At 50.9% G+C, this 25110-nt stretch overlaps 1 protein-coding gene across 7 annotated transcripts in view; it reads right to left on the reverse strand.

The window, feature by feature from the left end:
- MDGA1 (MAM domain containing glycosylphosphatidylinositol anchor 1) overlaps positions 1-25110 on the reverse strand; it is a 58709-nt gene that overhangs the window by 18274 nt on the left and 15325 nt on the right. For 5 of the 7 annotated variants that reach the window (XM_029945163.1, XM_029945162.1, XM_029945160.1 and 2 more), the window contains exons 2-7: positions 10659-10798; positions 6736-6910; positions 4013-4209; positions 3099-3231; positions 2630-2899; positions 438-767 (exon numbers count right to left, since the gene is read on the reverse strand). In XM_029945163.1, the coding sequence (XP_029801023.1) occupies positions 438-767; positions 2630-2899; positions 3099-3231; positions 4013-4209; positions 6736-6910; positions 10659-10798 (1245 nt within the window). The remainder of the gene's footprint in view (positions 1-437; positions 768-2629; positions 2900-3098; positions 3232-4012; positions 4210-6735; positions 6911-10658; positions 10799-25110) is intronic. The other 2 variants (XM_029945165.1, XM_029945164.1) reach the window with 2 other exon arrangements.

Raw genomic sequence — 25110 nt, forward strand, 5'->3', positions numbered from 1 at the left:
TCACCGGTGCACTTACCTGCCCCAGTGCCTTTGCACATGCTGATTCTTTGGCCTGCCTTTCTCTTCCTCCCTCCCTTGTTCTCCTTTGCCTGGTAAAATCCTGCCCATCCCTCAGATTTCAGATCAAACATTCTGAGGAAACTCTTTCCTGACTCTCATGTATCACAGTTTGCAGTGATATATTTTATTTGTGAGGCTACCTGAAAAATATTTGCCTTCCAGCTTAGTTCAATGCAAGCAGAGCTTATTTTGCCCACCACTCTACCCCAGAGCCTAGCACAATGCCTGGCATATAATAGGTACTTAATGTGTGCAACATGAACAAATGGTGATCCCCCCACTCTGGCCTCCTTTTCCCAAGCTACTGTTCCCACCTCCCCTCTGTGGGCCTCTCCAGCGCCCTCACACATGCACCCCATGCTGCTTCAGCTGCCCACCTGTCTCAGAGGAGATGTTGACCTCGACGCTCAGGTCAGGCACGGGTGCCCCTGGGAAGGAGGCCACGCACAGGTAGGTGCCATAGTCACTGAAGTGCAGGTCGATGAGCTCTAGGCTGCTGGTGATGGCAGGCAACTCAGGGTCGTTTCGGGTCACCAGCAGCCTCTTGGACATGCGTGCTGGCTTGCCGTTCTTGAACCACTGGTAGGTGACCTTCTCCTGGGGTATCGCGTCCACATGGCAGGACAGCTTCAGGTCTTGGCCCAGCTGGATGTTCTCACTCTCTTTGATCACATCCGGGGTGATCTGGAACGTAGCGTTCTTCATGGCTACAGGTGGGTGGGGAGGGAAGGGTGGCTGGGGCTGGCCCAAAGCCAAGGCTCTATGTCCCTCCCCCATCCAGACTCAGCTCCTCCCCTTGAACCGGCCCTTCCTGGAGGCTGGGGGCTACAACCCCACCCCACCCCCAAGAGAAACCATCACTTTGCTTGGAAACTGTTCTGCTTGTTCAGATGCATTTTTAAAAGCTCAAAAAAGTTAGCTGTAGAAAAGTGGGTTTAGTAATTGTTCCAGCCACTGTTGATTGAACACCACGGTGTGAGACGCACTGTTCTAAGCGCTTCACATAGGCTGACCCATTTAACCCATCCCACAGTCTCTGAGTGAGGCACTTTCCTGTCCCCATTTTACAAGGCAGAGAACTGAGGCTCAGACAGTTTAAGGAACTTGCCCAAAGAAGTAGCCAACCTTGAATTCAAACTCAGCCTACACTCTTAACAGCAGCACTGCTTTATTTTTGTTCTTTTTTAAAACCTTGAATATGCAAAATACGAATTTTGGAAAGATGCACCAGAATATACTAGCACTTCTATCCAAAGAGTGGAGCCAAGGGGACATTTCAATTTGCACATTTTATCCTTTTGTCCTGTTTGATTCTTTGCAATAAGTTTGTGCGATTTTTATAACAAAAGCCTAATACAATCATTTTACACGCTGTTACATAAAAACATAGAGTTTAGAAAAACAAAAGGTCTAGCCTCTTTGAAAAGTCTAAATATTAAAAAAAAAGAAAAAGAAAAATCTGAATATAGTCTGATGTAGCCAAGAGTGAGATAGCATTCTTATCATTGGGTGCTGAGTCCATTGGACCTTGATACAATGGCCATGAACCAGGACTGGCCTGGGCAAAGCAGACTGTATGTCACCCTAAGAGGTAAATGTAAGTATTTGATGTAAATTACAGTCTCACGAACCCAGGTTCTAAAGGCCCTGAATGGAATTAGGTGGAGAAAAATAATCTGACAGAAGTACCATCAAAGGAAAAAGTAGTCTTTAGCAACAATCTGGCTACTGTCTTCCTTGCTCTGGTGAAGTAAAGTCGCTGAGAGCTAGCTTCTTTTCATGAGAAGAGTCAGCGAGAGGCTGGTTGGTGAAGAAGAAGAAAAAGAGTCCACCTCATCAGAAGACTCTCCATTGAATTTGACAGAAGCTATACTTTATTTTCAAATGCTAAAGAGCTGGAATCAAGCCTAGAGTTTTTAAAATTTTCAAATAAACAAACAACCTAAAGTTACTCCTAAGTCAGAAGAATTTAAAGCTTTCTCCTTAAAACACACGAGCAAAATCAAGATCATATTGAGCAGCCAATGAGGCTGAAGTTTCCTAAGAGAAGTGTTTGAACTTTATTTGTGGATCATTTTTACATTTAGTAATTACCTTCAGACTCACTGACATGCTTTGCTAATAAAGATTTGCATATGAGGTATGTGCAAATGTATATGTCATTTTCATTTTAACTCAGTTAAAAATGTAGAAACCATGGTACGGGAAGAGAGTCAGGAAATTTCTCTTGAAGCCTGGAATGTCCACATTTAGCTTTCTGCAGCCTCAGTTTCCCAATCTAAAAAATCGTGTAGGTAATCGACACCAGCCCTTCTCCCTTCTTCCATTGTTGAGAGGATAGTTGGGAATGGAAATTATAAATAAAACTTTATACAAATCGTGGTCCTGCTGCCTGCAGGCAGACACCGGAAGGGCAGGGAAATCACGGTGCCTGGAACACACCTCCACAGCATATCTCACCCACCAAAAGGAAGCCGACAGGCCCCTTTCCCAGGTCACCGGCAGCCGCTGGAGGACAGGGACCCTGCCTGCCTCCCAAGTGCCCTCCCGCCCCTCCAGACCCACGTACATCGCACCAGCAGGTTGACGGTCTTCTTGGCAGGATTGCCCACGTTGTTGGTGGCGGTGCAATTGTAGTATCCAGAGTCCCGGACCTGCACTGAAGGGATGCTGAGGGTGCCGCCCTGGGCCAGAGCACCCAGCGGCAGCGGGCCCGGCCCATGGGACCACTGCAGCTGGGGTAAGGGATCACCGCCTGTCAGCAGACACTGTACCGTCACATTCTCCCCAGGGTTTACCACCAGAGTTTCATTCACAGACAGCTTCAGGGCTGGTGGTGCTAAGAGGACAAGGAGGTGGGGTCTTAGGGGACCATGAGGCAGGGCTGGGAGAAGGGGGGCCAGGGAAACCATGGGGCTGGGGAAAGCCGAGAGGGAGAGGAGAGGGGAGAAGTCAGGGCGCAGGCATGGGAGGGAGGGGATGCACTAATGGTGACCTGTGTGAGGTGGGCAAGGGGTATTGGCAGGGCAGTCCTGTACCCGTGGTGTTGGTGAGCCGGAAGGTGATGGCCTTGTCTGGGATGCCGCACACGTTGCGTACAGACACCTGGCAGGTGTAGCTGGCATAGTCCTGGGGCCGCAGGTTCTTCAGCTTCAGGACCTTGGTCTCCCCCTAGGGCAGCAGGACACCACGGGGGTGAGGGGCCTGCTTGGGTCTCTAGGGATCCCACCCACATTCACGCAGCACCAGAGGCTGAAGCAAAGTCCTATTTTAATTCCTCTCTCTCCAGCCTCCATCCGCACCATTTATCCCTGGGAAGCCTGAGCCTGGGTTGAATACTGGGCTCTCCATACCGGGAGCTTCTCTGGATCGGATGTCCTAGTACACACAGCCAGGACCAGGCCTCAGTTCTCCCACTCTGGGAAATGGAGGATAAGGAAGGGAGCCTGCCCTATCCAAACATGGGGTTGGCCCTCAGGCCATGTCCACATGGGGAGCTTTGACAGCCACCTGGGATAGCCACCTCTGAAAGACTTCCCCATGCAGGGCAGCTTCACCACCATCTCTTGGGACTGGAGGGGACCGTGCCAAGTGCAGTCATCTGTCTGCCCCCAACTTGTGCTGTGCCTGCCCAGCAGAGGTGATGGGCCTGCTCCTAGGGGGAGCCTTTCCTAACTCACAATGTTCCAGAAGGACATACTGCCTTGGGGACTCTCCTGTCCTCACCAGTGCTCCCTGAGCTTTCTGTCCTGAGTTCATCTGGCCCAGGTTGTCTGAAGCCCAATGAGAATGCATGCTTCTGAGGTCAGAACAGAATTATTAGAGTCGGGGCGGTCCCTGGAACGCCAGATCATGCGGCCTCAGTCCCCGTGTTCCCCTCCCTCGCGGGGTGCACAAGGAAGAGTGTGGGGTGAGCCACAAGGAGACCAGGCCAGCTGCTTCCCCTCCTGACCTGGGTGTAGAGGGGCTCGTAGATGTCGACCCCATTGTCCTGGCTGTGGGACAGGGTGTCAGAGCCCCGCTTCCAGATGAAACGGGCGGGCGGGTTGGAGTTGACAGTACAGCGCAGGAACACCGTCTTCTCCTGGTAGAAGTTGCCTCGAACATCGCTCACCGTCTGGTGCACCGTCAGCACGGGCTCGTCCAGGTCTGCAAGGACACAGCCCCAGGGAAGTCAGGGCTGGGTGACCCCACGGTAGGGGGCTTGGGCTCCTGGCAGCCACCCCTGGAAAGCTAAGCCACCCTCAAGGGATGCCTCCAGAGAGCCAGATGCTGTCTCAGCCTAGCAAGCTTGACCAATCTGTTAGAGGCAGGGGAATGGACATAATGGCTTCCTAGCTGTCCATCACAGGAACTGCATGGGGGTGTCTATCTTCACCCGCCCATCCTGGGACGGAGGAGGCAAGTGCACTCTGGAAATCAGGGCACTGTTCAAATCCCAAGTTACCTGTTAATTTGCAGTGTGGCCTGCCTAAGTCCCTTCTCTCTCTGCGCCTGTTTCCTCACTGGTAAACTGCACTGGATTGGTTGTTCTCACCTCTGTTTGCATGACAGAATCACATGGAGATTTTCTTTTTAATACCAATGCCTGGCAGAGCTCATTGATGGTGTCAGAAGTCAGAAGAATGATTGCCTCTAAGGAGATTATTGAATGGGGAGGGAGCATGAAGGAACTGTCGAGGGTCCTGGAAATGCTCTTGACCTGGATGGTGTTTACATATGCGTATACAGAAGAATTTATTGAACTGTACATTTAAGATAAGTGCACTCTAGAGATGCCTGGATAGTTCAGTCGGTTAAGCATCTGACTTTGGCTCAGGTCATGATCTCACAGTTTGTGGGTTTGAAGCCCTGTGTTGGGCTCTGTGCTGACAGCTTGGAGCCTGTTTTGGAGTCTGGTTCTCCATCTCTCTCTGGTGCTTCCCTACTCATGCTCTGTCTCTCTCTAAAACATAAATAAACATTAAAAAAAAAAAACCATGAGTACTCTATTGGATGTAAGTTAATCCTCAATTAAAAAGAAAGGTTTAAGAATAATTCCCAGGGGCGCCTGGGTGGCTCAGTTGGTTAAGTGTTCGACCTCAGCTCAGGTCATGATCTCAGGGCTCGTGAGTTTGAGCCCTGCATTGGACTCTGTGCTGACAGCTTAGAGCCTGGGGCCTGCTTCGGATTCTGTGTCTCCCTCTCTCTCTCTGCCCCTCCCCCACTCACACTCTATCTCTCTCTCAAAAAAATAAATGTTAAAAAAATTTTTTTAAGAAAAATTCCCAATGCCAGGGCTCCACCCCCAATTACATCAGAATCTCTGGAAGTAGGACCCAGGCATCAGTATTTTCTTTTTAAAGATCCCCTAGGGGCGCCTGGGTGGCTCAGTCAGTACAATTTCTGACTATTGATTTTGGCTCAGATCATGATCTTGCAATTCCTGGGATCAAACCCCATGTCAGGCTCTGCACTGATAGCACAGAGCCTGCTTGGGATTCTCTCTTTCTCCCTCTCTCTCTACCCATGCACACACACACTCTCTCTCAAAATAAACAAATAAACATTAAACCAAAAAAAGAGCCCCTGAACATTCTAATGTACAGCCAGTGTTGTGAGCCACAGGAATCAACATCCCACGGTCCAACATCCTACAAGAGGCATTCCAACACCCCATCACTCTTTCCTTGCACAGCCCACCTGGACAGAAGTCATAACAAAGACCATGGGTGGAGATACGGCCTTGGTGACACCCAAGCCATGCCTGCCAGCCCCAAAGTTTGGCAGACCCGTGGGTGGCTGATGGGAGACAGAAGGGTCTAAGCTTCCATTGGTCACCACTTGGGGGTCTCACTTAGGGGGTGTGAGGCATAATTAATGGGTAGATCATTCATTGTAGAAATTAGGATGGTGCCAGAGAGGCCCCTTGGGTTGTCCCTACAGCCTGGCTGAGCACAGAGGCAGGTGACAAGCAGTGAAATAGCCTCTTGGAGTTAAGGCGGTATCTCTATGGAAGGCAGGTAGAGACTAGGGGCTTCCCATTTAACCAGTAGCAAGGACTGAGGGGTGCTTGGCTATGCAGGTAGTGGGGGTAGAGAAGATTCAGAGCTGCCCCTGGGACCAAATCAGAGACATGAGGTATCGTGGGAAGGACACTGGACCAGAGTCAAGAGCACCTTTGCAGGTGAACAAGTCACAAGCACAAACCCTTGGTACCTTGTATCATCTCTGAAAAAGAGTATAATCCAAACTGTCCTGTCCTCCCTGACTACTTTTTTTTTTTTAAGTTTATTTATTTTGAGAGCAAGAGAGGGAGGGAAGAGTAGAGAGGGGGAGAGAGAGAATCCCAAGCAGGCTCTGTGCTGACAGCCACACCAGGCTTGAACTCATCAACAGTGAGATCATGACCTGAGCCCAAACCAAGAGTTAGAGGCTTAACCAACTGAGCCACCCAGGCGCCCCTCCCCGACCACTTTAGAGGGATGTTGCAAGGTTCATATGGATTATGGGTGGGTATGTGTCAATGGTATAGGTTGATACACATTGGAGGAACAGCAGATATGCCTCGTTAGTCCGGGAGAGAGAAGGTCACTACTGTCTTCTTCCGTGGAGGTGCTGCTTCCTCAACCTCCTTTCCACCCGGCTCCTCCTTTCCAGGCTGAGCACCAGGGGGCACCCGCGGCCCTGACTCACACTGCACATCCACACGGATAGACTTGATGGCGGGCACGCCCACGCCGTTCTCAGCCTTGCAGTAGTAGCGACCGCCCTGCGTGCGCGCGATGCGCTCGATGCGCAGAGTCTCGTTGAACACTGACGTCTCCTGGAACTTGTCAGACGCGCTGCCCGCGGTCTTGGTCCAGCGCACCTGGGCCGACAGGGTGGGGCAGAGTCAGACGTGGCAGTGAGGGTGGAGGGCACACCCGAGCCTGGGAAACTAACCCAGACAGACTCCTGGGGATACGCAGATGGGGTAGGACGCCTCAGGGAAGAGCCTTGGGAATCCGGGTCCGTGGAGGAGGCTTTAAAGAAAGCAGTGTAGTGCAGTGGATAAGAGCATGAATTTGGGCAAATTACCCAACCTTTCTTCCTTCGTTTCCTCATTGGTAAAATAGAGAACATTACCCCCTCCTAGGGTTACTGGGAGGGTTACATGTGCCTTAGTGCCGGTAAGACTAAAATTTGGTAAAAATTGTAATGGCCTTGGGTAGGTTATTCCTCTCTCAGCTTCAGACTTTTCATCTGTGGAAGAGGTCTCTGAGGTAGCTAGCCTCCAAGATGGCCCCCGGGAATCCCTGCCTCTAGTCCTTTTCTGTGGTGCCAATTATGTGGTGCCAATTATTGGTCTGCATGACCAATATAACACAGTGGGCATGATGGCATGTCACTTCCAGGACCAGGTTATAAAAGACTCTGACTCACATCCTGGAGAAAGCCATCTGGCTGTCATGAGCAGCCCAGTGGAGGGGCCCACAGGGGAAGAACGGAAAGCTCAGGTCAACAGCCACAGGAGTTAGCTTGCCAGTGGGTCCTCCAGCCCCAGTCAGTTCTCAAACAACTGCAGCCTCCTGAGATACCCTGAGCCAGAACTGGCCAGCTAAGCTGCCCCTGGATTTGGGCCCCACAGGGACTATGGGACACTAAGTATCTGTTGTTTTAAGTCCCTGAGTTTTAGGACATTTGCTATGCAGTGATAGATAATTGTAACTATCATATAGCATAATACCCACTTTGCAGAGTCATTGTGAGATAGCCCCCCCCCCCCCGCCTATATTAGTCACTCAACAAGTTCCCATTATTATCAACACAGCCCTAGACTGTGGGAAACTATGGAGGATCACACAAGAAACTGGAGCTACTCCTCAGAGTACTAGAAGTTTAAGAAAAATTGATCAGTTCCAGATGATTAAGTCTTGAGGACTGGAGGATGGGGTGGGGAAGCTTCCATCTTCAAGCTGGGGAAAACTGCTTATTACTGAGACAGGGCAAGGTGCCTGATGCTGCTAATAGGTCAGGCCATAGGCCATAAAAACAACAAGGCTCAGGAGAAGTGGGTGCAGGGCAACCTTCTCATGCAGAGAAGGGTCACTGCAGGCCTCATTGTTGCTACTGTCATCCCCTCACCACCTTCAACTCTCCCCTCAGGGACCTAGAGGTGACAAAACCTGCAGAAGGCTATAAGCAATTTAGGGCAATTAATACTTAGGTCAGAGGGTGCTTTGGAGAGAAACCAAGGCCATGAGAATACTTTTTCTTTTGCGTTTGACATTTTGCAGTTTTACTGTGTTTATTTAGATGGGATGTGTTTACAAACTACTTTGGGTTTGCTTTGCTTTATCCATCTGAGCGTTTGTACCTTTCTTTAGTCCAACACAATTCTCAGCCTTTACTTCCTTGAATGCTGTCTTCTCTCGGTTTTCTCTAGTCTGTCCTTCTAGAATACCTACATTTATGTTGGAGCTTGTCATTCTATCCTTTATGCCTCCCAGCTTCCTTTCCATATTTCCATCTCTTTATCTCCTCCAGACCACACTGTAGTTGATTTCCCTGGATCTATCATCCAATTTACTAATTTCCTCTTTAGCTATCTCTGTGGCATGGAGGCCAAGTTTTAAAAAGACTATTATTTTTATCTCTAGGATTTCTATTTGTTTTTTCCCCCATATCTAACTGATCAGGTTGCATAATATCCTGTCTTGTGTATTATATTCCCTTCATTATCTCCTGAAACACTTTAATCATATTTATTTTAAAGATCCTTTCAGATTGCTGTTATCTCTGTTTCCTCAGATGTTCACTTTGGGGGGGGTGGTGTATGGACTGGCTCTCCTAGAAGTGTATTTTCAAATGTGTTTGAAAACTTTACTCCACAGGCTTGCATTCCATGGGAATTTTCCTCTACAGAAGTCCCACTTGGGCCCTCACAGGCCCGTCTGTGGTGTAGCTTTTATGGTTGCCGATGCCCAAGACACATGGGTTCATAGGTTCCAACTAGTTTTTATATTAATTTCTCAGGTTAGGGTTTCCTCCCACTTGGATAGTGCAAGACACAGACAGCCTAAGGGTGTGCTCCTTCTAGGGGACTCTGTTTATATCCATGCCCTGAAGCAGAATCTGATCCCTGCTGTGACTCTGGGCTGTGGGACTGAGTCATAGGATAGAGCAGGTTTGAAGATGATGATTCTGGGAATGGGGTACAAAAGCAGAAGCAAATGAGGGTCCAAGGGATAGGACTGAAGATCTGGCCTCCAGAGGTAATGAGGAATGGAAGCAGAAGACCCATGCGAGAGAGAGAAAAACAAAGGCTGGCTAGATGTGACGAATGAGAGGCAGAGTCAATTAGCCCAAGGGTTTGGGCCTAGGTAGCAGGAGGAATGATAAAATTATGGATGGAAGTAGAAAAAAAGAGTGTGTGTGCGTGCACATCCACAGACACAAACAACTCAAAAACGCGATGCATAAGGGGACACACGCAGATGGCCAGAGCAGCCTTAGGGAGAGAAGGCCCAGCTGCCTCCCTGGCTTTAGGGAGGACCATCCTGACGTCAGGCCTCATACAAACACCAACCTCAAGGCTGGCAGCATTGTTGTCACTTCTCAACAAAACCTTGAGAAGAAGTGAGCAGTGATAATGGTTTTAGGTTGAGTCTTTAGGGGTCTCCTTGTCCATCTGCTGGTCTCAATGCCAAACCCAGCAAAGCCATCCCTCTTCCCAAGATTATCCCAAAAAACGATTTTGCATTTCACTGTCGTGCTAGGATCCAATGAAAAGTTTTCTGCTACTCTTAAACGCCATAGCCGCTCACCAGCAAATTCCATTGTTCCTCCAGCCCCGCTCCTGCCTCTCGCCACCAGCAAGTGAGTGATAACTGGCCACCACCCCTGACTGAACCATATATGTGGTCTGCGACAAAAATTTGCCAGGTTTCTGGTAAATTTACTCATCATCTGTTGCTTTCTAATTGCTTTTACCATGGAGAGTGTGGGGCTTGCCTACCCGAAGCCTCCTGAAGAAGAGACTGTATTATCCGTTGTAGTGACTCCTGGAGCTCCCAGCCCAAAGATGGACACACTGGGAGGAGGTGTGCTAAAGCTACAGGGGACACTGGCTCTGGATTCAAATTCTGCCTCCTCCCGCACAGGGGCTATGTGATCTTGGGAGTTTACTCAGCCTCCCCGAGCCTTGTTTTCCTCAACCGTGATGTGGACGCCCTGTGTCTTCCTCACAGCATGGTCGTGAGGCTCCATCGAGAAAACGCTGGAGGAAGGACCTGGCATAGTGTCGGCACCTGGTCTGCCTTCAAACGGAGGTTGAAGGTATGTGTGAGGAAGTGTCTGCTCAACGGATACAACAGGAATGAAGTAGAATTCAACAACTGACATTGAATTGTTCCCCTCAGTCGTCAGCATTTCCAGGTGAATAAGCCCACAAACTCCAGCTCTTCCCCATGGCATTCATTTTCCAACTGTTTCCAAGCCCCAGCCTTCTGTGTTGGGTTTACTTGCTGACATCCGCCTCTTTCCCTCAGCTCCTGCTGCCTCTTCTCTTAGCTCTGAGCCCAGAGTGGGGCGCCGAGTGAGGAGGCAAGGGCAGGGGAGACCAGGGTGGGGCTTACCTGGGGCCGAGGGTGCCCGGTGACAAGGCACTGCAGCACGAGGGTGTCCCCCTCCCGGATGGTGTAGACGCGCTCGCTGATGTTGTCCTCCTTCACCACACACGCCTGGCCCGCGTGGACAATTTGAGCCTGGGCAGGAGCTGGCGGGAGAGGGGGCAGGTTTAGTAAGAGGCACCAAGGCCAGAGGGGGTCTAATGCTCCCTCCCCTGAGTATGTTAGGGGGAGGCGTCAGCCCAGACCTCCCCAAGCCATTCCTCAGAGGCCTGACCTATGGAAATCTGGAAAGAATACTCCCAGGGCCCCAGGCCAGACCCAGAAAGGTCAAGGACTCAGGACAGTTCCTCCTCATCCCACCCTCCTGTGTTCTCATTGAGCTGATGAGTATGAGGGGCTCAGTAATCTGTACAGATTGGTTACCACTCAGTGAGCATCGCTATCTTAGCACCTCTGTTGCAGAGGCCGCTGGCGCTCCCCCAGCTCCCCATCATCCACCCCCAGCTGTTAGCTGCCAGGTGCACACAGCTCACCTTGCCCTGGGAACTGGCCTCCACCAATGGGAGCTGCATGAGCCAGAAGTGCCCAGGAGGTCTCCCCGTACCCAGTACACATGCGCATAGTCGATGGCTGACGGATCCTGTCTCCTGGCGGGTGACTGTGGTGCCATTTGTACTCCAGAGCCCCCCTGGGAACAGGTGGAGGCTGAAACAACTGAACCACAGGTTTGCCTGGCTGCCTCCCCTTCCAGTTTCTCCTGAGAGCACTTTCCCAGCAAATCACTTGCCTGAACTCTACCCCATCAACCATCCAGCCTTTACTTTTAGAGAGCTTAACTAACATATTCCCCAGCCCCACAGACTGCTCGTTCCCCTCACCCAAAGGCCAGATACTGTTCCCTCATTTCCCCTTGAGCCTGGGCCAATCTCTTCTTCTAGGGACAGAAGCTCTCTCCAGGGACCTGGAGGCTCTCAAAAGACTGGCTCCTCCCTGACCTTTCTCACAGTGACCAGGGCTGGGGACCCGAGCTAGGATGTGGCTAGGACACCCAAAGGGAAAATGACTGGATTGGGAAAGTACATAGCCCCTCCCTAAGACTCTAGTCCCCAGCCCAACAATGTTTGGGCTCAGAAAAGGAGGGCAAGGCCCCCCGAGTTCATACCTGTCTGCTCTCAGCTAAGGGTGAAGAAAATGGAGGTAGGAAGGCTAATCCGGGGCACAAGCAGCTGAAAACAGAGTCCTTGCCCTAAAGAAGTGCACAAAAGTGAGATAAAGCCTGTACATAAGATGTGTAACTTCCTCTAGGAAGCCTCCCATGATTGACCTGCACCCTCCCCTCTTCTGTGTCCATCACTATCCCAGTGCAACAACGAAGCATCAATCTGTGTGTCTGCCAGACTCAGGGTTCTTATCTTTCTGCCTACCCAACCGTGAGTTTCACCTTGATGTTCCCAGCACAAGGCCTTGAATATAGTGGGCACTCAGTGAACGTTGAGTGAATGAATTTACAAGAACATCCCATGGCAATGTGTCTAAGCATTGTAAGAGAGGTAGAGAAGGCCCGCGAGGTGGGAGGAGAGAGAACGCACTGTCTGCTAGAGGAGGAATCCTGGAAGGCTCTATGGAAGAGACTGCCTTCCAACCAGGCCTCAGGGAATAGGGGACTTGTGCAGGTTGACAGGGCAGAGTCCCATCTAATACACAATACTTGGAGTAAACCCTGAGTGGTCTTTGGACCTTCATTTTCTCATCTCTGAAACTGAGAGAATGCTGCCAGGCCTGAGAACTCACAAGGGTGGGTGTGACAATTACACAGGCGAAATGACACGTGCTTAGGAGACCCCCAATGTGTTCTCAAGCTGCCGCAGGAGACCTATACAGAGGCTCTCCAGCCCACACCACAGGGGCAGTCAGGAACTAACTACAGAGGTGGGTCCACAGAGGCAGTCGCTATAGGTCAAAAAGCTTGTGAGGCAGCCACTGGGAGCAACAGAGGCCATGTTTAACAGAAGAGTCTCTGCAAACAGCAGCAGGTTCTGCAAACAGTGGCAGCAGCCACCAACCCAGACTCTGAGTGTCCAGATGACCATCTGGACTGCCTGGCCACCACAGAGGAACGAACCCAGGCGAGTTGTCAGGGGATAAGCTACGCAACCTTGGGCAAGTCAGACCTCCTGGCCTCAGTTTCCCCACCTATATAGCACGGGAGTGGGTTTAGATGACCTCTGAGATCCTTTTCAACTCACACTTTCTATGCATTTATAATCAGTACACAGTCCATATGGAAGATGCACCCTAGAATCTGGGAAATGGGTCTGAAACTGTCACCCACCTCAAGTGGAAATGCAGGGATCTCACCACAGCGTGGAGGAGAGTCATCTGTGGCCAAGGTCCCCAAGCAATCTCATCAGGAAATGACCCACCAATGCGGGATGTGTGTGCCAGCTGCTGATAAGACCAGAAGGTTGCATGGATGTCTACAAGAGGCCTGGGATGCCTCTCAACAAGGAAGACATTGATTTAACAGGCTCCAGCGGAAGATAAGCTGTAATCCTGGACACTGTGGCTCGCCAGTAGCCAGGCAGTGTTGTAACAACAGAAGGTTTGGTGACTGATAAGGAATACTGAAAAAGAGCTGGAGAGCCAGATCTTCTCAGGGTCTGGACAGCACAGGCCAGGAAAAACATGGGGCCTGGCCAGCAGACAAAGGCCTCTGGCCGCCTGACAAGTTTCCTCACTGGAGATGGGGCATCACGGATGGTGACATCATTAAGATTACCTAACTCCCTTTGATGACATTGACTATTAAGAATATCAGACTCTAAAACGATAGAAGAGAATTTGGCAGCACTTAAACTATTCAGGGGCACACCTCATGACATAGCAATTCCACTCCTGGGTTGCACCCAGTAGAAATGAGTGCTTACAACAACCGAACAGTAAGTCCAAGAATATTCATAGCAGCTTTCTTCATTATAGCTAAACACAAGAAACGGCCCATGGGTCCATTGAGACTAGCATGGGTAAATAAATCTGCTATAACCATACAATGGAATATTACATAAAGTTAAAAAGAAACACAGACAGACACAATGGGACTGTTGAATCTCACATCTCACATGCACAACTTGAGTGGAAGAATTCAGACACGAAAGAGTAAGGGGTATGTGATTTCCTATATCTGAAATTCAAAACTGGAAAAACCCATCTTGAAGTACCAGAGATATAAACAGTGGTTGCCCTTGGGTGGGGATAGGGATTATTAACTGGGGAAGGCACAAAAGAAGTTTCTAGGGAGGAAATGAGATCCATCTTGTGGGATGGAAAGGTCTACATCTTAACCTGAGTGGTGGTTATATGAGGGGATATATATGTAAAAATGTGCCGGGTTATTTGCTTAAGATTTTACTATACCCAAGTTACACTTTAGTTTTAAAAAACTGCCCATTGATGGGGCGCCTGGGTGGCTTGGTCGGTTAAGCATCCAACTTCGGCTCAGTTCATGACCTCACGGTCTGTGAGTTCGAGCCCCACATTGGGCTCTGTGTTGACAGCTCAGAGCCTGGAGCCTGCTTCGGATGCTGTGTCTCCCTCTCTCTCTGCTACTCCCCCTGCTCACACTGTCTCTCTCTCAAAAACTAAATAAACATTAAAAAAATTTTTTTTGATTGCCCACTGAGGCTACCCAGTTCCTTCTGTTGACACTAACCATTACGACTACCCACTCCCTTCACTCCGACTCCTTGATGAGCTGTCTCCCGTGACCAGCTTCTTCAAAGTGCAGATTTTCCCTGTGGAGCAAGTGGTGCTCAAGTCCCCTTGGCCTTGGCATTTCAATCTCCCCATCACCTCCCACTGGGCTTTGTTAACATGAATCAGCCTCCCTGACTCTCTCTGGAATGGCTACACCTGTGTTTTGGACCCTGAACCAACACGGTCCACACCAACTCACAGGCCCCTAACGGGACTCTCTCCCACTTAACCTCCCGCTCCACACACCCCAGGAAGGCACTGCCAGCGGCAGCATCTTCGATTCCAAAGGCGACCAGGCCAGGGCCTGTGTCAAGAGGTACCATGACATCCTAATCCCTTCCTTCAGTCTGTTCAACAACAAATGCTCCGAGCCGGGCCGCTGTGCTGGGTGCTGGAGCGACGGTCGTGAAAAGCAAACAAAGAAAGAGCAGTGTCGGGGAGATGGATTACAAACAAGGGAACAGAAATGAACAGGGTGGTTTCAGAGTCTTGTAAATGCTAAGACTATTGGAGAGCTGGGGACGCGTCAAGGACCAGTGAGCAGAGGAGCGACACGCTTTAGAGAAATGGGAAAAGCAGACAATCTGGGACTTGTTCCTGGCTTTGCAATCCACTAGCTGAGTGGCATTAAGCAAATCACTTAACCTCTCTGAGCCTCAGCCTCTTCATTCATAAAATGGGAACAAAAACGCCTTCTCCCAGGGCCAGTGTGAGGGTTTAATACAAGGTCTGTAAAACATCTGGCCAGACACTTCCTGGGGGGCCTGGATGGCTCAGCTGGTGCAGTTCCTGACTCTTGATTTTGGTTCGGGTCATGATGTCACAGTCGTGGGATTGAACCCCACATCGGGCTTATGCTGGGCATGCAGCCTACCTAAGATTCTCTCTCCCCTTCCCTCTCTGCCCCTCCTCTGCTCCCTCTCTCTAAAAAATAAATAAATAAATGACAGTTCCTGATGATTAAATAGGCACAAGAGATGGGGACAGGAGACCACCCTCCGTGGCTCCCTCAATCCCAGGGTGGAGACACTCGAAACAGACATAAAGCCGATAGGGATGTTTCACGAATATGTTAAAATTCATGTCGAAGGCTGTGCACAGCCTCAGAGGAGCTGGGAGCCAGGGGAGAGATGGGGCTCCTTCTGAGCAGCTCTCTTGGCATCCCAGCACGCCTAGCTCTCAGCAAGTTACTTTGCGACTTTAGCAAGTTACTTAAAGCCTTAATTTTCTCATTTGTAAAATGGGGTGGTTGTGAGGAATACGTCAGCAAACTCACACAAACTGTTTAAAACAGCATCTGGTATACAGTAAACCATCCCTGCACGTCAGCATCTTTATTCTAGAAATGGCCCTGCTCTCCTCTCAAGAACCCACCCCCCTGCCCTCTGCACAAGAGCACCCTGGCCTCTCAGCCACGGATGGTGAGGGATGATGCAGCCCTGCGGTCCACTGCATATATTTCCAAGCTCTTTGACTCATTCTGAGAGGCAGAAAGAGCAAGTCCTATTTAGTCTTCTTTGGCTGAGAAGAAAACCATGCCTGTCCACGTCACTCCCTGACACAGGACAGGAGCAGAGCCGGGACGTGAACCCAGGCCTTTCACCTGCTAGCTTGGCACTCCGTCCACTGTCCCAATCCTCCATGGGCTCCCCTACCCCCTGTCTTGTGTCACCAGGGAGCCTGCTGCCACGCAGAGCCACCGGCCCTGACTCTTCAGGGGCAGGCAAGCCCCAGAGTCTGTATTTAGAACAAGCTCCTGGGAAATTCTGGAAGCTGGATTTGATGGTCTCTGCTTGTCGCCACATTGGTAGAAGACAAGGCAGGAATTTGGAAACAAGTATGTTTCCCTGCCTCTGGTCTATGAGACCTCCTATTTTACCCTCCTGAGATCCAGCAACAAACCCCCAAGGAGACGGAAAACAGTATCTCCCAAGCTGCGTGCCATAAAGTGTTCATTCATAGTCCTCTGTGAAGTAAGTGTGCTGATGCTGTGTTTTCTCTCTCCTTCCCAGAGTGTCTTGGCACTCAAGTATATATCATTAAAGGCTCTGAAAAGTCCTGTAGTAAAGACATGTATGTAACTTGGTGTTAAGCCAGTGCTTTTCAAATAAGTGTATTTGACCATAAAATGCTTTCTTCACAGGGGATCTCTTAGTATCTTGAGAGATAGAAGTGTGGTGTAAAACCAGTAGAGAAATGCTGATCCAAAGCTCAGTATGAAACCAGTGGCTGTGGAGTCAAATAATGTGGCCTTCCCCAACCTGTGTCTGAGAACTGCCAAGCCAGCATGAGAGATGTCTCCCACTGGGAAGCATCCTAAAGGAAGACAGCTGAGGCAGAAATAGTGAGTTCCTGGTAGAATGCTTCTGGCCTGTCCATGTATACCTTTTCCCCTAAAAAAAACATACACCCAAAATTACAGGTGGGGGCAGGTAGGGACAGCCAGCACCCAGCAGGCCTGGTGAGGAAGCCACAAACTCTCCAGGACTCATGTTACGAAGGCAAATTCCAACTTGACCACCGGGCTTTGTAAGAGAATTCTCAATGGAACCTGGAAGGGAAGTTTCATCAAGGACCTCATCCCCCCTAAGAGAATTTCTTCCCTGGCACTAGCCAGGGTACATGGGGTGCCATCAAATGCACAAGGATGCGACAGTAAGATGTAGAGCCGTATAAGGCAGGCAGATAGCAAAATGAATAGGAAAGGGCGCCTGGGTGGCTCAGTAGGTTGGGCACCCGATTTCAGCTCAGGTCGTGATCTCATGGTTTGTGAGTTTAAGCCCTGCATTGGGCTCTGTTGCTGATAGCTTTGGATTCTGTGTCTCCCTCTCTCTCTCCGCCTCCCCCATGTGTGCTCTGTACATCTCTCCTTCAGATATAAATAAACATTAAAACATTTAAAAAAATAAATAAGAAAACCTTAGTTAATTAGTTTTTTTAAAGCAATCTCTAGCACCCAACGTGGGGCTCAAACTTATGACTCCAAGATCTGGAGCTACACACTCTTCTGACTGAGCTAGCCAGGTGCCCCTGGAAAACCTTAATTTAAAGCTCCATCAGCTTTCCTTCGGGTTTCTTCCCTACCCCACATTCAAAAAAGTTAATCATAAAAAAAAAAAAAAGATTCATTATAGTCAAATAGGGGCTGTTGTCCTTCTCCCTGCTCCCGACTCTTTCAGGGGAAGTGTGTGTGTCTGCAGGCCTCGGACACTTGCTGAGGAGGTGGGGAGGAGAGAAACGAAGGCTGCAGCCTTCCCCACCTGGAAGTCTATCTGCCCAGTTACCAGTGGACAAGGTGAATGCCGTCATCCTAACAGCCTCCCGCAGCATCCCTGAGTGCTCTGGGCCAGGCAATATGGAGTCAGACTCTATATTTGGGTCCTGCCTTCCATTGGACAATCAACACCTTATGGGCATGAGGTGCTGAGCTTGGTGCCGGGAGTACTAGGAATGAGCGCAGAGGCTCAGCAAGCTGTGCTAAGTTGCTCACGGATGCCCTGCTGATTTAGTCCCCACGTGCCTGCCCCAGTGCTGAGGACTGAGGACGGAGGGCTCAGGCTGCAGGACAGTCTCCAAGTTGCTACCTGGGCCAGTCGCGGGCAGCAAACGTAGACACTATCCTTCCCTCGCCCTCCCAGCTCCTGGTACGCACATGTTTATCGATCCTTTTATGCATGTAATGCAAATGGACACTTAATAATTTAGCATAGTTAACAGTGCTGAAATATTAACAGGCTTTTCTCTTTTAATTAGCTGCTCGGAGAATGGCGGCCAGGGTCCGGGAGGAGGCCCTCAGGGCTGGCACCTGGCCAGCTCGGCCTGGACATCCTTCCGCCAGGGACAATGCTATGTATCTCTTCAGCAAACCATGGGCCATCAGACATGCCCCTCTTGGGAAAATTAGCCCTTCTGTGCTCTGCACAGCAGGACTTTGCCCTGCACTCCCCTTAGCCCTGGCTGTCTGTGGAGCTGGCTAATACCTGTCCTGTTCCTCACCCAGAATGGACCAGGTGACTTCTCAGGAGCACTCCACGTCTAGGGGAGGCTCCAGTTCTATGCTGAGAAAACCAGTCTGAAACGGTCTCTCCCATCCTGCACCATCTTCCTGGCCTCACCTTAATGCTGGTCATCTTGAGGGGAAGCACCTCACACTCTGGGCATTCTCCTGGGTCATTAGCGTTCAGGGCAAGCTGAGTCCCTCCCCACCCTCCGTCCCGTTCCTTGCCTCCCAGCCCTGCAAAGACACAACGTTGCCTGTTTATTTGCCACTGATCCGTGGCTTTGTTCTGCCGCATCTCCTGAGCTCCTGGGGCATGGAATGTCCTGCCCCAGGGCTGGGACACAGAGCCGAGGCAGGCAGAGCCGTCCTCAGGCAAGAGCCTGTCTTGGCTCTGCGGCAGACCACATTAGAGTCTGCGCCCCGCTGCAAGCTCTTTTCTCACTCGTCAGAACCAAACCCGTATGCAGCCGGCCTCCTCTCTGACCACAACCGTCTCTGGCCAACCGGAGCGCATATGTCTCTGACCTCCAAGTACAAGGTGCTGTCCCTGAATATGAGAGCAGCCATAGCAGGAAGGATCAGCGCACAGGCTGCTGCCCTCTCGCCGCAGCTGAGCAGAAAATGATCCGCTTCCATGGTCAGATGCAGCGCCTGACCCTGCTTACAGGACCTGGTTCCAACTGCGGGAGCCGATACCGTCCGTGGGGCCTCAGACCGTTGGCAGAGCCTGGCGCTCTTGACACACGTCCTCCGCTGGAAGTGGTGGCCAGTCCACCTGTGCCCCCATCCCAGGAAATGTTCAGCACCCTTGCACCCACATCCTGGCCTCATGAGAAGGCACACAGGTGGTGAGAGGGCCAGGTTATGCTCCTGGACTCTTCACTGTCTGTGCATCAACAGAAGTGTGATGGCCACACCACTTAGGGAACTCTGGTATGTCGGGACCGGCCATGGGGAAAGCCCTCTAAAAAGGGATTCGGAGGTCCCTGAGAGCAGCTATAAGGGACATTCTCCCTGAGTCACAAAAGACCAGGATCAAAACTCTCAAAAGTGAGGGGACCTAGGGCAGCTCTGAGCAGTGAAGGCAGGATGCTCAGGGAAGGCAGGAGAAAGGCACATGCCCTAAGTCTGGCAATGCTTGATCTGAGGCTGTAAATCTAAACCTGGGGGGACTGCCGGGATGGGACGGTATGAGGGGCCGGGGGCAGGACTCTCTCATCTAATTACTATAAGAAACAGAAGCTTCAATTTCTTCGATCTGCAAATGGAGAAAATACATCTCAGGCACTAGGGGAAATAATTTCTGGGTTGCAAGAATTAAATGAGATAACATACATTGGGTCCATAACACAGTAACTAGTATCTAGTAGGTTCTTAATAAATGTTAGTCCCTTTTGATAATGTAGCCCGGGACTCTTCAGGAACCTGCTCGAAGGGCCTGCAAGAAGAAAATGTAAAACTGGATGAGGAGGTCTACTTCAGGGAGAATGCCAAGAGCCCTGATCTCAAGAGATGAGAACGGCAAGGTGGACGAAAGGAGGTAATCATGAGAAGTAAAGATCTCTCCAAGAGAACACACAGGACGATGGTGAGAGAGGGAGGCTGCCCACATCAGGGCAGAGAATGGCTCCTAGAACCCAGGACTTGTGCTGCCAGGCCCAGGGATGTGTGGCCCAGGGACATGGGGTCACTTGTGCAGATTTTCCTGCTTGGGTCTCAGCTCCCCAGCCCTGCCAAATCTGCCAAGTTTGGGGACCGACTCCATCACTGTAGCCCACTTGGCCCCCACCTTGGCAGGAGCCCAGACACTAGATATGACCAAGCCCCCATACCTACTGATCCAAACCCGTGGAAGGATCCAAGCCTACTGGAGTAGACAAATCCCTGCACATGGGGTTCTTGTCCAGACCCTTGCAGTAATTGCTATGTGGCCTGGGGCAAATCGTTAACCCTCTAGTCTAGAGCCTCAGTTTCCTAACTATAAAATGGGCATAAGCATTCTCCCTACTGTGAGTGTTAACTATGGTAAGAATGGAATCCACCAAGCACAGAGCATGCTGCCTAGTAGATACTGAAGAATTCTAGTTAGAAGGGAGCAAAATAAAACCACACTCACAACTTGGGTGTGTCTGCCCTAAGAAGGTCCCCTGGGTCTCGGAGTTACAGCTTCCAATGTGGAGCCCAACAGCCCCCTGAGTGACCCTGTCCCAAGGAGCCTGAGGCTCCCGTGCCCCTGTATTTGGTACAACACTGTGCCTGGGGCATATCCTGGGTGGGACCAGAGACACGCTGCCAGGTCTAGGCCCCCCAAGCCGGAACACAGAACTTGGGCCAGTCCTAGGCCAGGGAATGGAAAGAGTTATGGCTTTGCTGAAGACTCCCCAAAGCCACACCTGACCCCCAAATCCAGGGGCCTCCTCTAAGCCCCACAGAGCTCAGATCCAACCTGCAAGCACAGAGCGCCAGGGCTAGGGCACTGAATTGGGGCCGAAATGGGTATCTTCGGACTCTGGGCCCACAGAAGGAACGGGAAGGTGGCAGGTAGGTGGGAATCTTTAAAATCAAGCCCTTGAGAACTGCTTGGAGGTTTGGCCACGGAACTTAACTTGACCAAACTCCCATTCTGCCACAGCAAACGGAAGCCAACAGCGTTACACTCGCAATGCCTTGTTAAGTGAGATGACAGACCAGAGAGCTCCACGTAAACCATAAAGTTCTGCACAGATCAGGTCTTATTAGGTACTGAAAGACCCAAACATGGCTTCAGGAAGTGCAAATTGGAAGTTAAGAAACAAGCCATAATGCACCTATTAAGCCAGTGGAAATAAATTAGGAGGATCAAACCCACTGTGGCTGGGCTGTGTGCAATGCTGGCCCGAACCTTCGGTTGTACGACCCGGCGGTATGAGATGAGAACCATAAAAGTGTTCCTATCCTATGACCTGTTAGGCAATCTCACTTTGGGGAATAGGTCCCAGGGACATCATTTAAAAGGAAAAAAAGTAACTCACATAAGGATATTCACGGCAGAGCTATTTAGAAGAAGCGGAAATTGGCACGTGGTCAAACACTCCGTAACAGAGAGATGGTCACCAGGCTCCAAAGCATCGATGCAGGGGGTGCCCTGTAGCCATTAAAGTGACAGGTCCGAGGGCTTAGTCAATACTCGGAGACGTGTGTGGGAGATAAAGTCGGCCGACAAAGCAGAAGAGACGACTGTTTACCACTATGTAAAAATGTATCGACAGGTATGGGTAGGGACCTTAAAATGAATGGTTAAAGCTTGATGGTCATTGGGTTCCTTTTTTTTCCCCCTATGAAGTTGTTTAAGTGGGTAATAATAACAATAACAACCGTGAAAGCAAAATCAATCCCGTGGCTTAAGAGCAGGGCCTTAGACCCCAGGATGGGAGAGCAGGGGAGGGAAGGACAGGGTTTCTGCAGAGCCTGCCACCACCAGGCCGCAGACCCTACCCCCCCCCCCCCGCAGGCCACTGTGGGGTTCCCGGCATCACCCCACCCAGCTGTGGGTGGAGTTGTTGGTGCCACGACCTGACTGCTTCAAATCTCTCCAAGCCTCCTCTCCATGCCACCCCTACCCCACCCCCAGGGCGGCCTTTACTGTGGCTCAGAGAGGGCAGGAAGGTTAGCTCTGAGGTTTAAAGCTCAGAGCAGAGCTGTAAGGGCCTGATTCACATGACGCCTCTCTCCAGGAGGACAGCACTTACTGTACCCCCAGGACTCCAAGGCCCAAGAGCTGTACCTCATCCCCACACCCATTAGTGAAAACACACTGTCCCCCACGATCAGTCCTCCCCGACTTCTCTCCTTCTCCTACACCCCACACCCCATCCACCAGCAAGCCCCCTCAGCCTGACCTTCAAAACTGATCCCAACTCGAAGGGGCAGCTGGCTGGTTCAGTCCGGTAAGCGTCTGGCTCTTGGTTTCAGCTCAGGTTATGATCTCATGGTTTTGTGAGTTCAAGCCCTGCATCAGTCTCTGCACTGACAGTGCAGAGCCTGCTTGCGATTCTCTCTCTCCCCTCAACTCACACTGTCTCTGTCTCTCTCAAAAATGAATTTAAAAAACAAAACAAAAAACTGATGCCATCTCTGACCCTTACGATACCGCCCTAGGTTGGCCATCACCATCTCCTGCCCCAGTTACCACAGCAAATTCCACAAGAAGCCAAGGGATCCCTTACACCACTAATGTAAGGTCCCATCCTTCCTCTGCTTCCTCTCTTCCTCCCTACCCTGGCTTCCATCTCACATAGAGTCAAAGCCAATGCCTTTTCAACAGACTACCATGCCCCCTGTCATCTGCTCCCTTAGGTTCTACTGCATCCCGCATTGTGGTCACACTGCTCTCTCTGTTGCTCTTCAAAGCAGGCCAAGCCCACTCCTACCTCAGGGCCTTTGCACTTACAGCTCCTGTTGCCAGATTGCTCTTCCCTAGATTTTCAGAACTCACTCTCTGTCACTTCCTTCAGCTCTCTTTCAAGAGAGAAGCCTTCCCTGACCACCCCATTTAAGACAGCACACCTGCTCCCCCTTTTACCACTTTCCCTGCTGTGTTCTTCATAACACTCATCGACACCTGCATATTAAACAGCCACTCATTCATTCTCTTTCTGTGTCCCTTTCAAAAGGCAAACAGCCCTGGGAGGGAAAGCATGTGAAATCCCTGAAAAGGATGAACAATCTTTTTTTCTTTTTTTTCCCCCAAGAGTCAATCCAGGAAGCATAAAGTTTGGGAACATATTTTCTTTAGCATCGAGTATATTTATAAATCAAGAAATGCAATACCTGCCCCCCTGTTAAGTAGTCTCATTATTGTTTTTTTCTCCATCATTGAAGGGTTTCACTCCTTTTTTTTGGCTAAAAATTTAGAAACCACGTAAGTGGCTTGCACCGTAGGATCTGATTATAATGCTGAGCCTCTGAACAACTTGTAAATGATTTGGAACTCAGTAGGTCGGGGGAGAAAAGTGAAAGACTTGGGGATGGGGGAGGCCAATTGGACCAGAGTTCAATCACAGCCAGAGACAGAAAAGTCATTGCTGTTAGGAAGCTCCTAGGGGCTGAGGAGGTGGGGGAGGGGGACTGCCTCTTAGGAGGAAAATGAGTCTGAAATAGGTAGCCATGCAATAAAGGGCTGGGTGCAAAGCACACCTATCTCCCCCTCCTACAAACGTCCCCAAGAGGAAAATGGGAGGAGGGTTGGAATTCTGCCACCCTTCCTCCGGGGACAGGGTCTCGGTCTTGCTCCCTCTATCTCCCGATAGAGCCTGTGATATCTCCTGTACACTGAGCCTCACATGCCCCTTCCCTGCTGGCAGCCTCTGTGACGCTGGCTTCCTGAGCCAGGCCCAGGCACTGGAGTCACTCACTTAGCAGGGCCTCCTCTGAACAGCCGCCATTCCTGCCATGTCCCCACCTACTCCCTGTGGGCCAGGCACCAGCAAAGAATGGCTTTCCAGGGACAGCTGGGTGGCACAGTCGATTAAGCGTCAGGCTCTTGATCTCGGCTCAGGTCATGATCTCACAGTTCATGAGTTCAAGCCCCACATCGGGCTTGGCGCTGATGGCACTCAGCCTGCTTGGGGTCCTGTCTCTCCTTCTGTCTCCCTCCCCTGCTTGTGCTCGCCTTCTCAAAACTAATTTAAAATATGGCTTTCGATGGCTGCCCACTCCCTCTTCACCACCGCCCCCTCAGGAAGGCGCTACTATCGCCATCTTGTGCGTGAGGCACAGAGCACAACCTGCCCGAGGCCGCACAGCCAGTGAGCGGCTGAGGCAGAACCTGAACCCAGATCTGTTTCAGAAGCCTCTGCTCCTTCAGGCCACATACTCCCACCAGAGACAGATGATTATTCATCAAGTTTGGTATATTTAGTTGCTGGCTTCTGAAATTAGACCTGGGTGGTGTCATGGAGCCTGGCAAATCATGTGCAACAGCTGACCTCAGAGCTGCTAGTCACTGACACCTGGGTGTGAAGACCAGCTCTGGTTACTCCCTCCCTGCAGGCCCTGACACAAGAAGGAAGGAAAGCAGTGGAGGTGGGGCAGCCTTAGGACCACTTGGCGGACCCTTCCCAGAATCCTTCTCTCCCGTTGCCATGGCGTCACCTCTGCAGAGGCCTGGGCCCTGGCGGTGAGGGTGAGGTGGGGCCAAAGGAAAGCTACCCGGAAGAAAAGGAGCTAGCCTGCTCATGGGGCCCCTCTGGAAACGGGGGCTGCAGAGGCGAGGGTCCTGAGACACTGTCACCAGGGCCACCCTCAGGTGGAAGGGAGAAGTGATTCTCAGGAGGAAGTGAGAAAGATTGAGCAGAGATGGGTGAGGGGGGTGACAGATGTAGGTGGAAGGATGGGGAAACTGAGGCACATGAGGACGCCTGGTACCTGTAAGGACTGGATACCTGATAGCACTAGCCCAGTGCGCGGCAAACAGTAGGTGCTTAATGAATGCCAGTCAGACCTGTCAGTATCCTAAGTGCTCAAAAGAGTCTTTCTGGGTAGGAAGAGCAGTGAGCCCCAGTTTGCTCGGACAAGGAACGGAGCCTGAGCGCTGCACCAGGAAGATGCACTCAGGGCTCCTGCGGGCGAGGGGCTCCCGGCCCTGCACTGCACCCTTTCCAAAGTGTCAGCTCCCCTCAGAGCCTGAGCGGCTCTGTTCGCGCAAGGCTGTCTGGGGAGGGCTTC

The sequence above is a fragment of the Suricata suricatta genome, chromosome 7, assembly GCF_006229205.1.
Source record: "Suricata suricatta isolate VVHF042 chromosome 7, meerkat_22Aug2017_6uvM2_HiC, whole genome shotgun sequence".
Classification (NCBI taxonomy): domain Eukaryota; kingdom Metazoa; phylum Chordata; class Mammalia; order Carnivora; family Herpestidae; genus Suricata; species Suricata suricatta.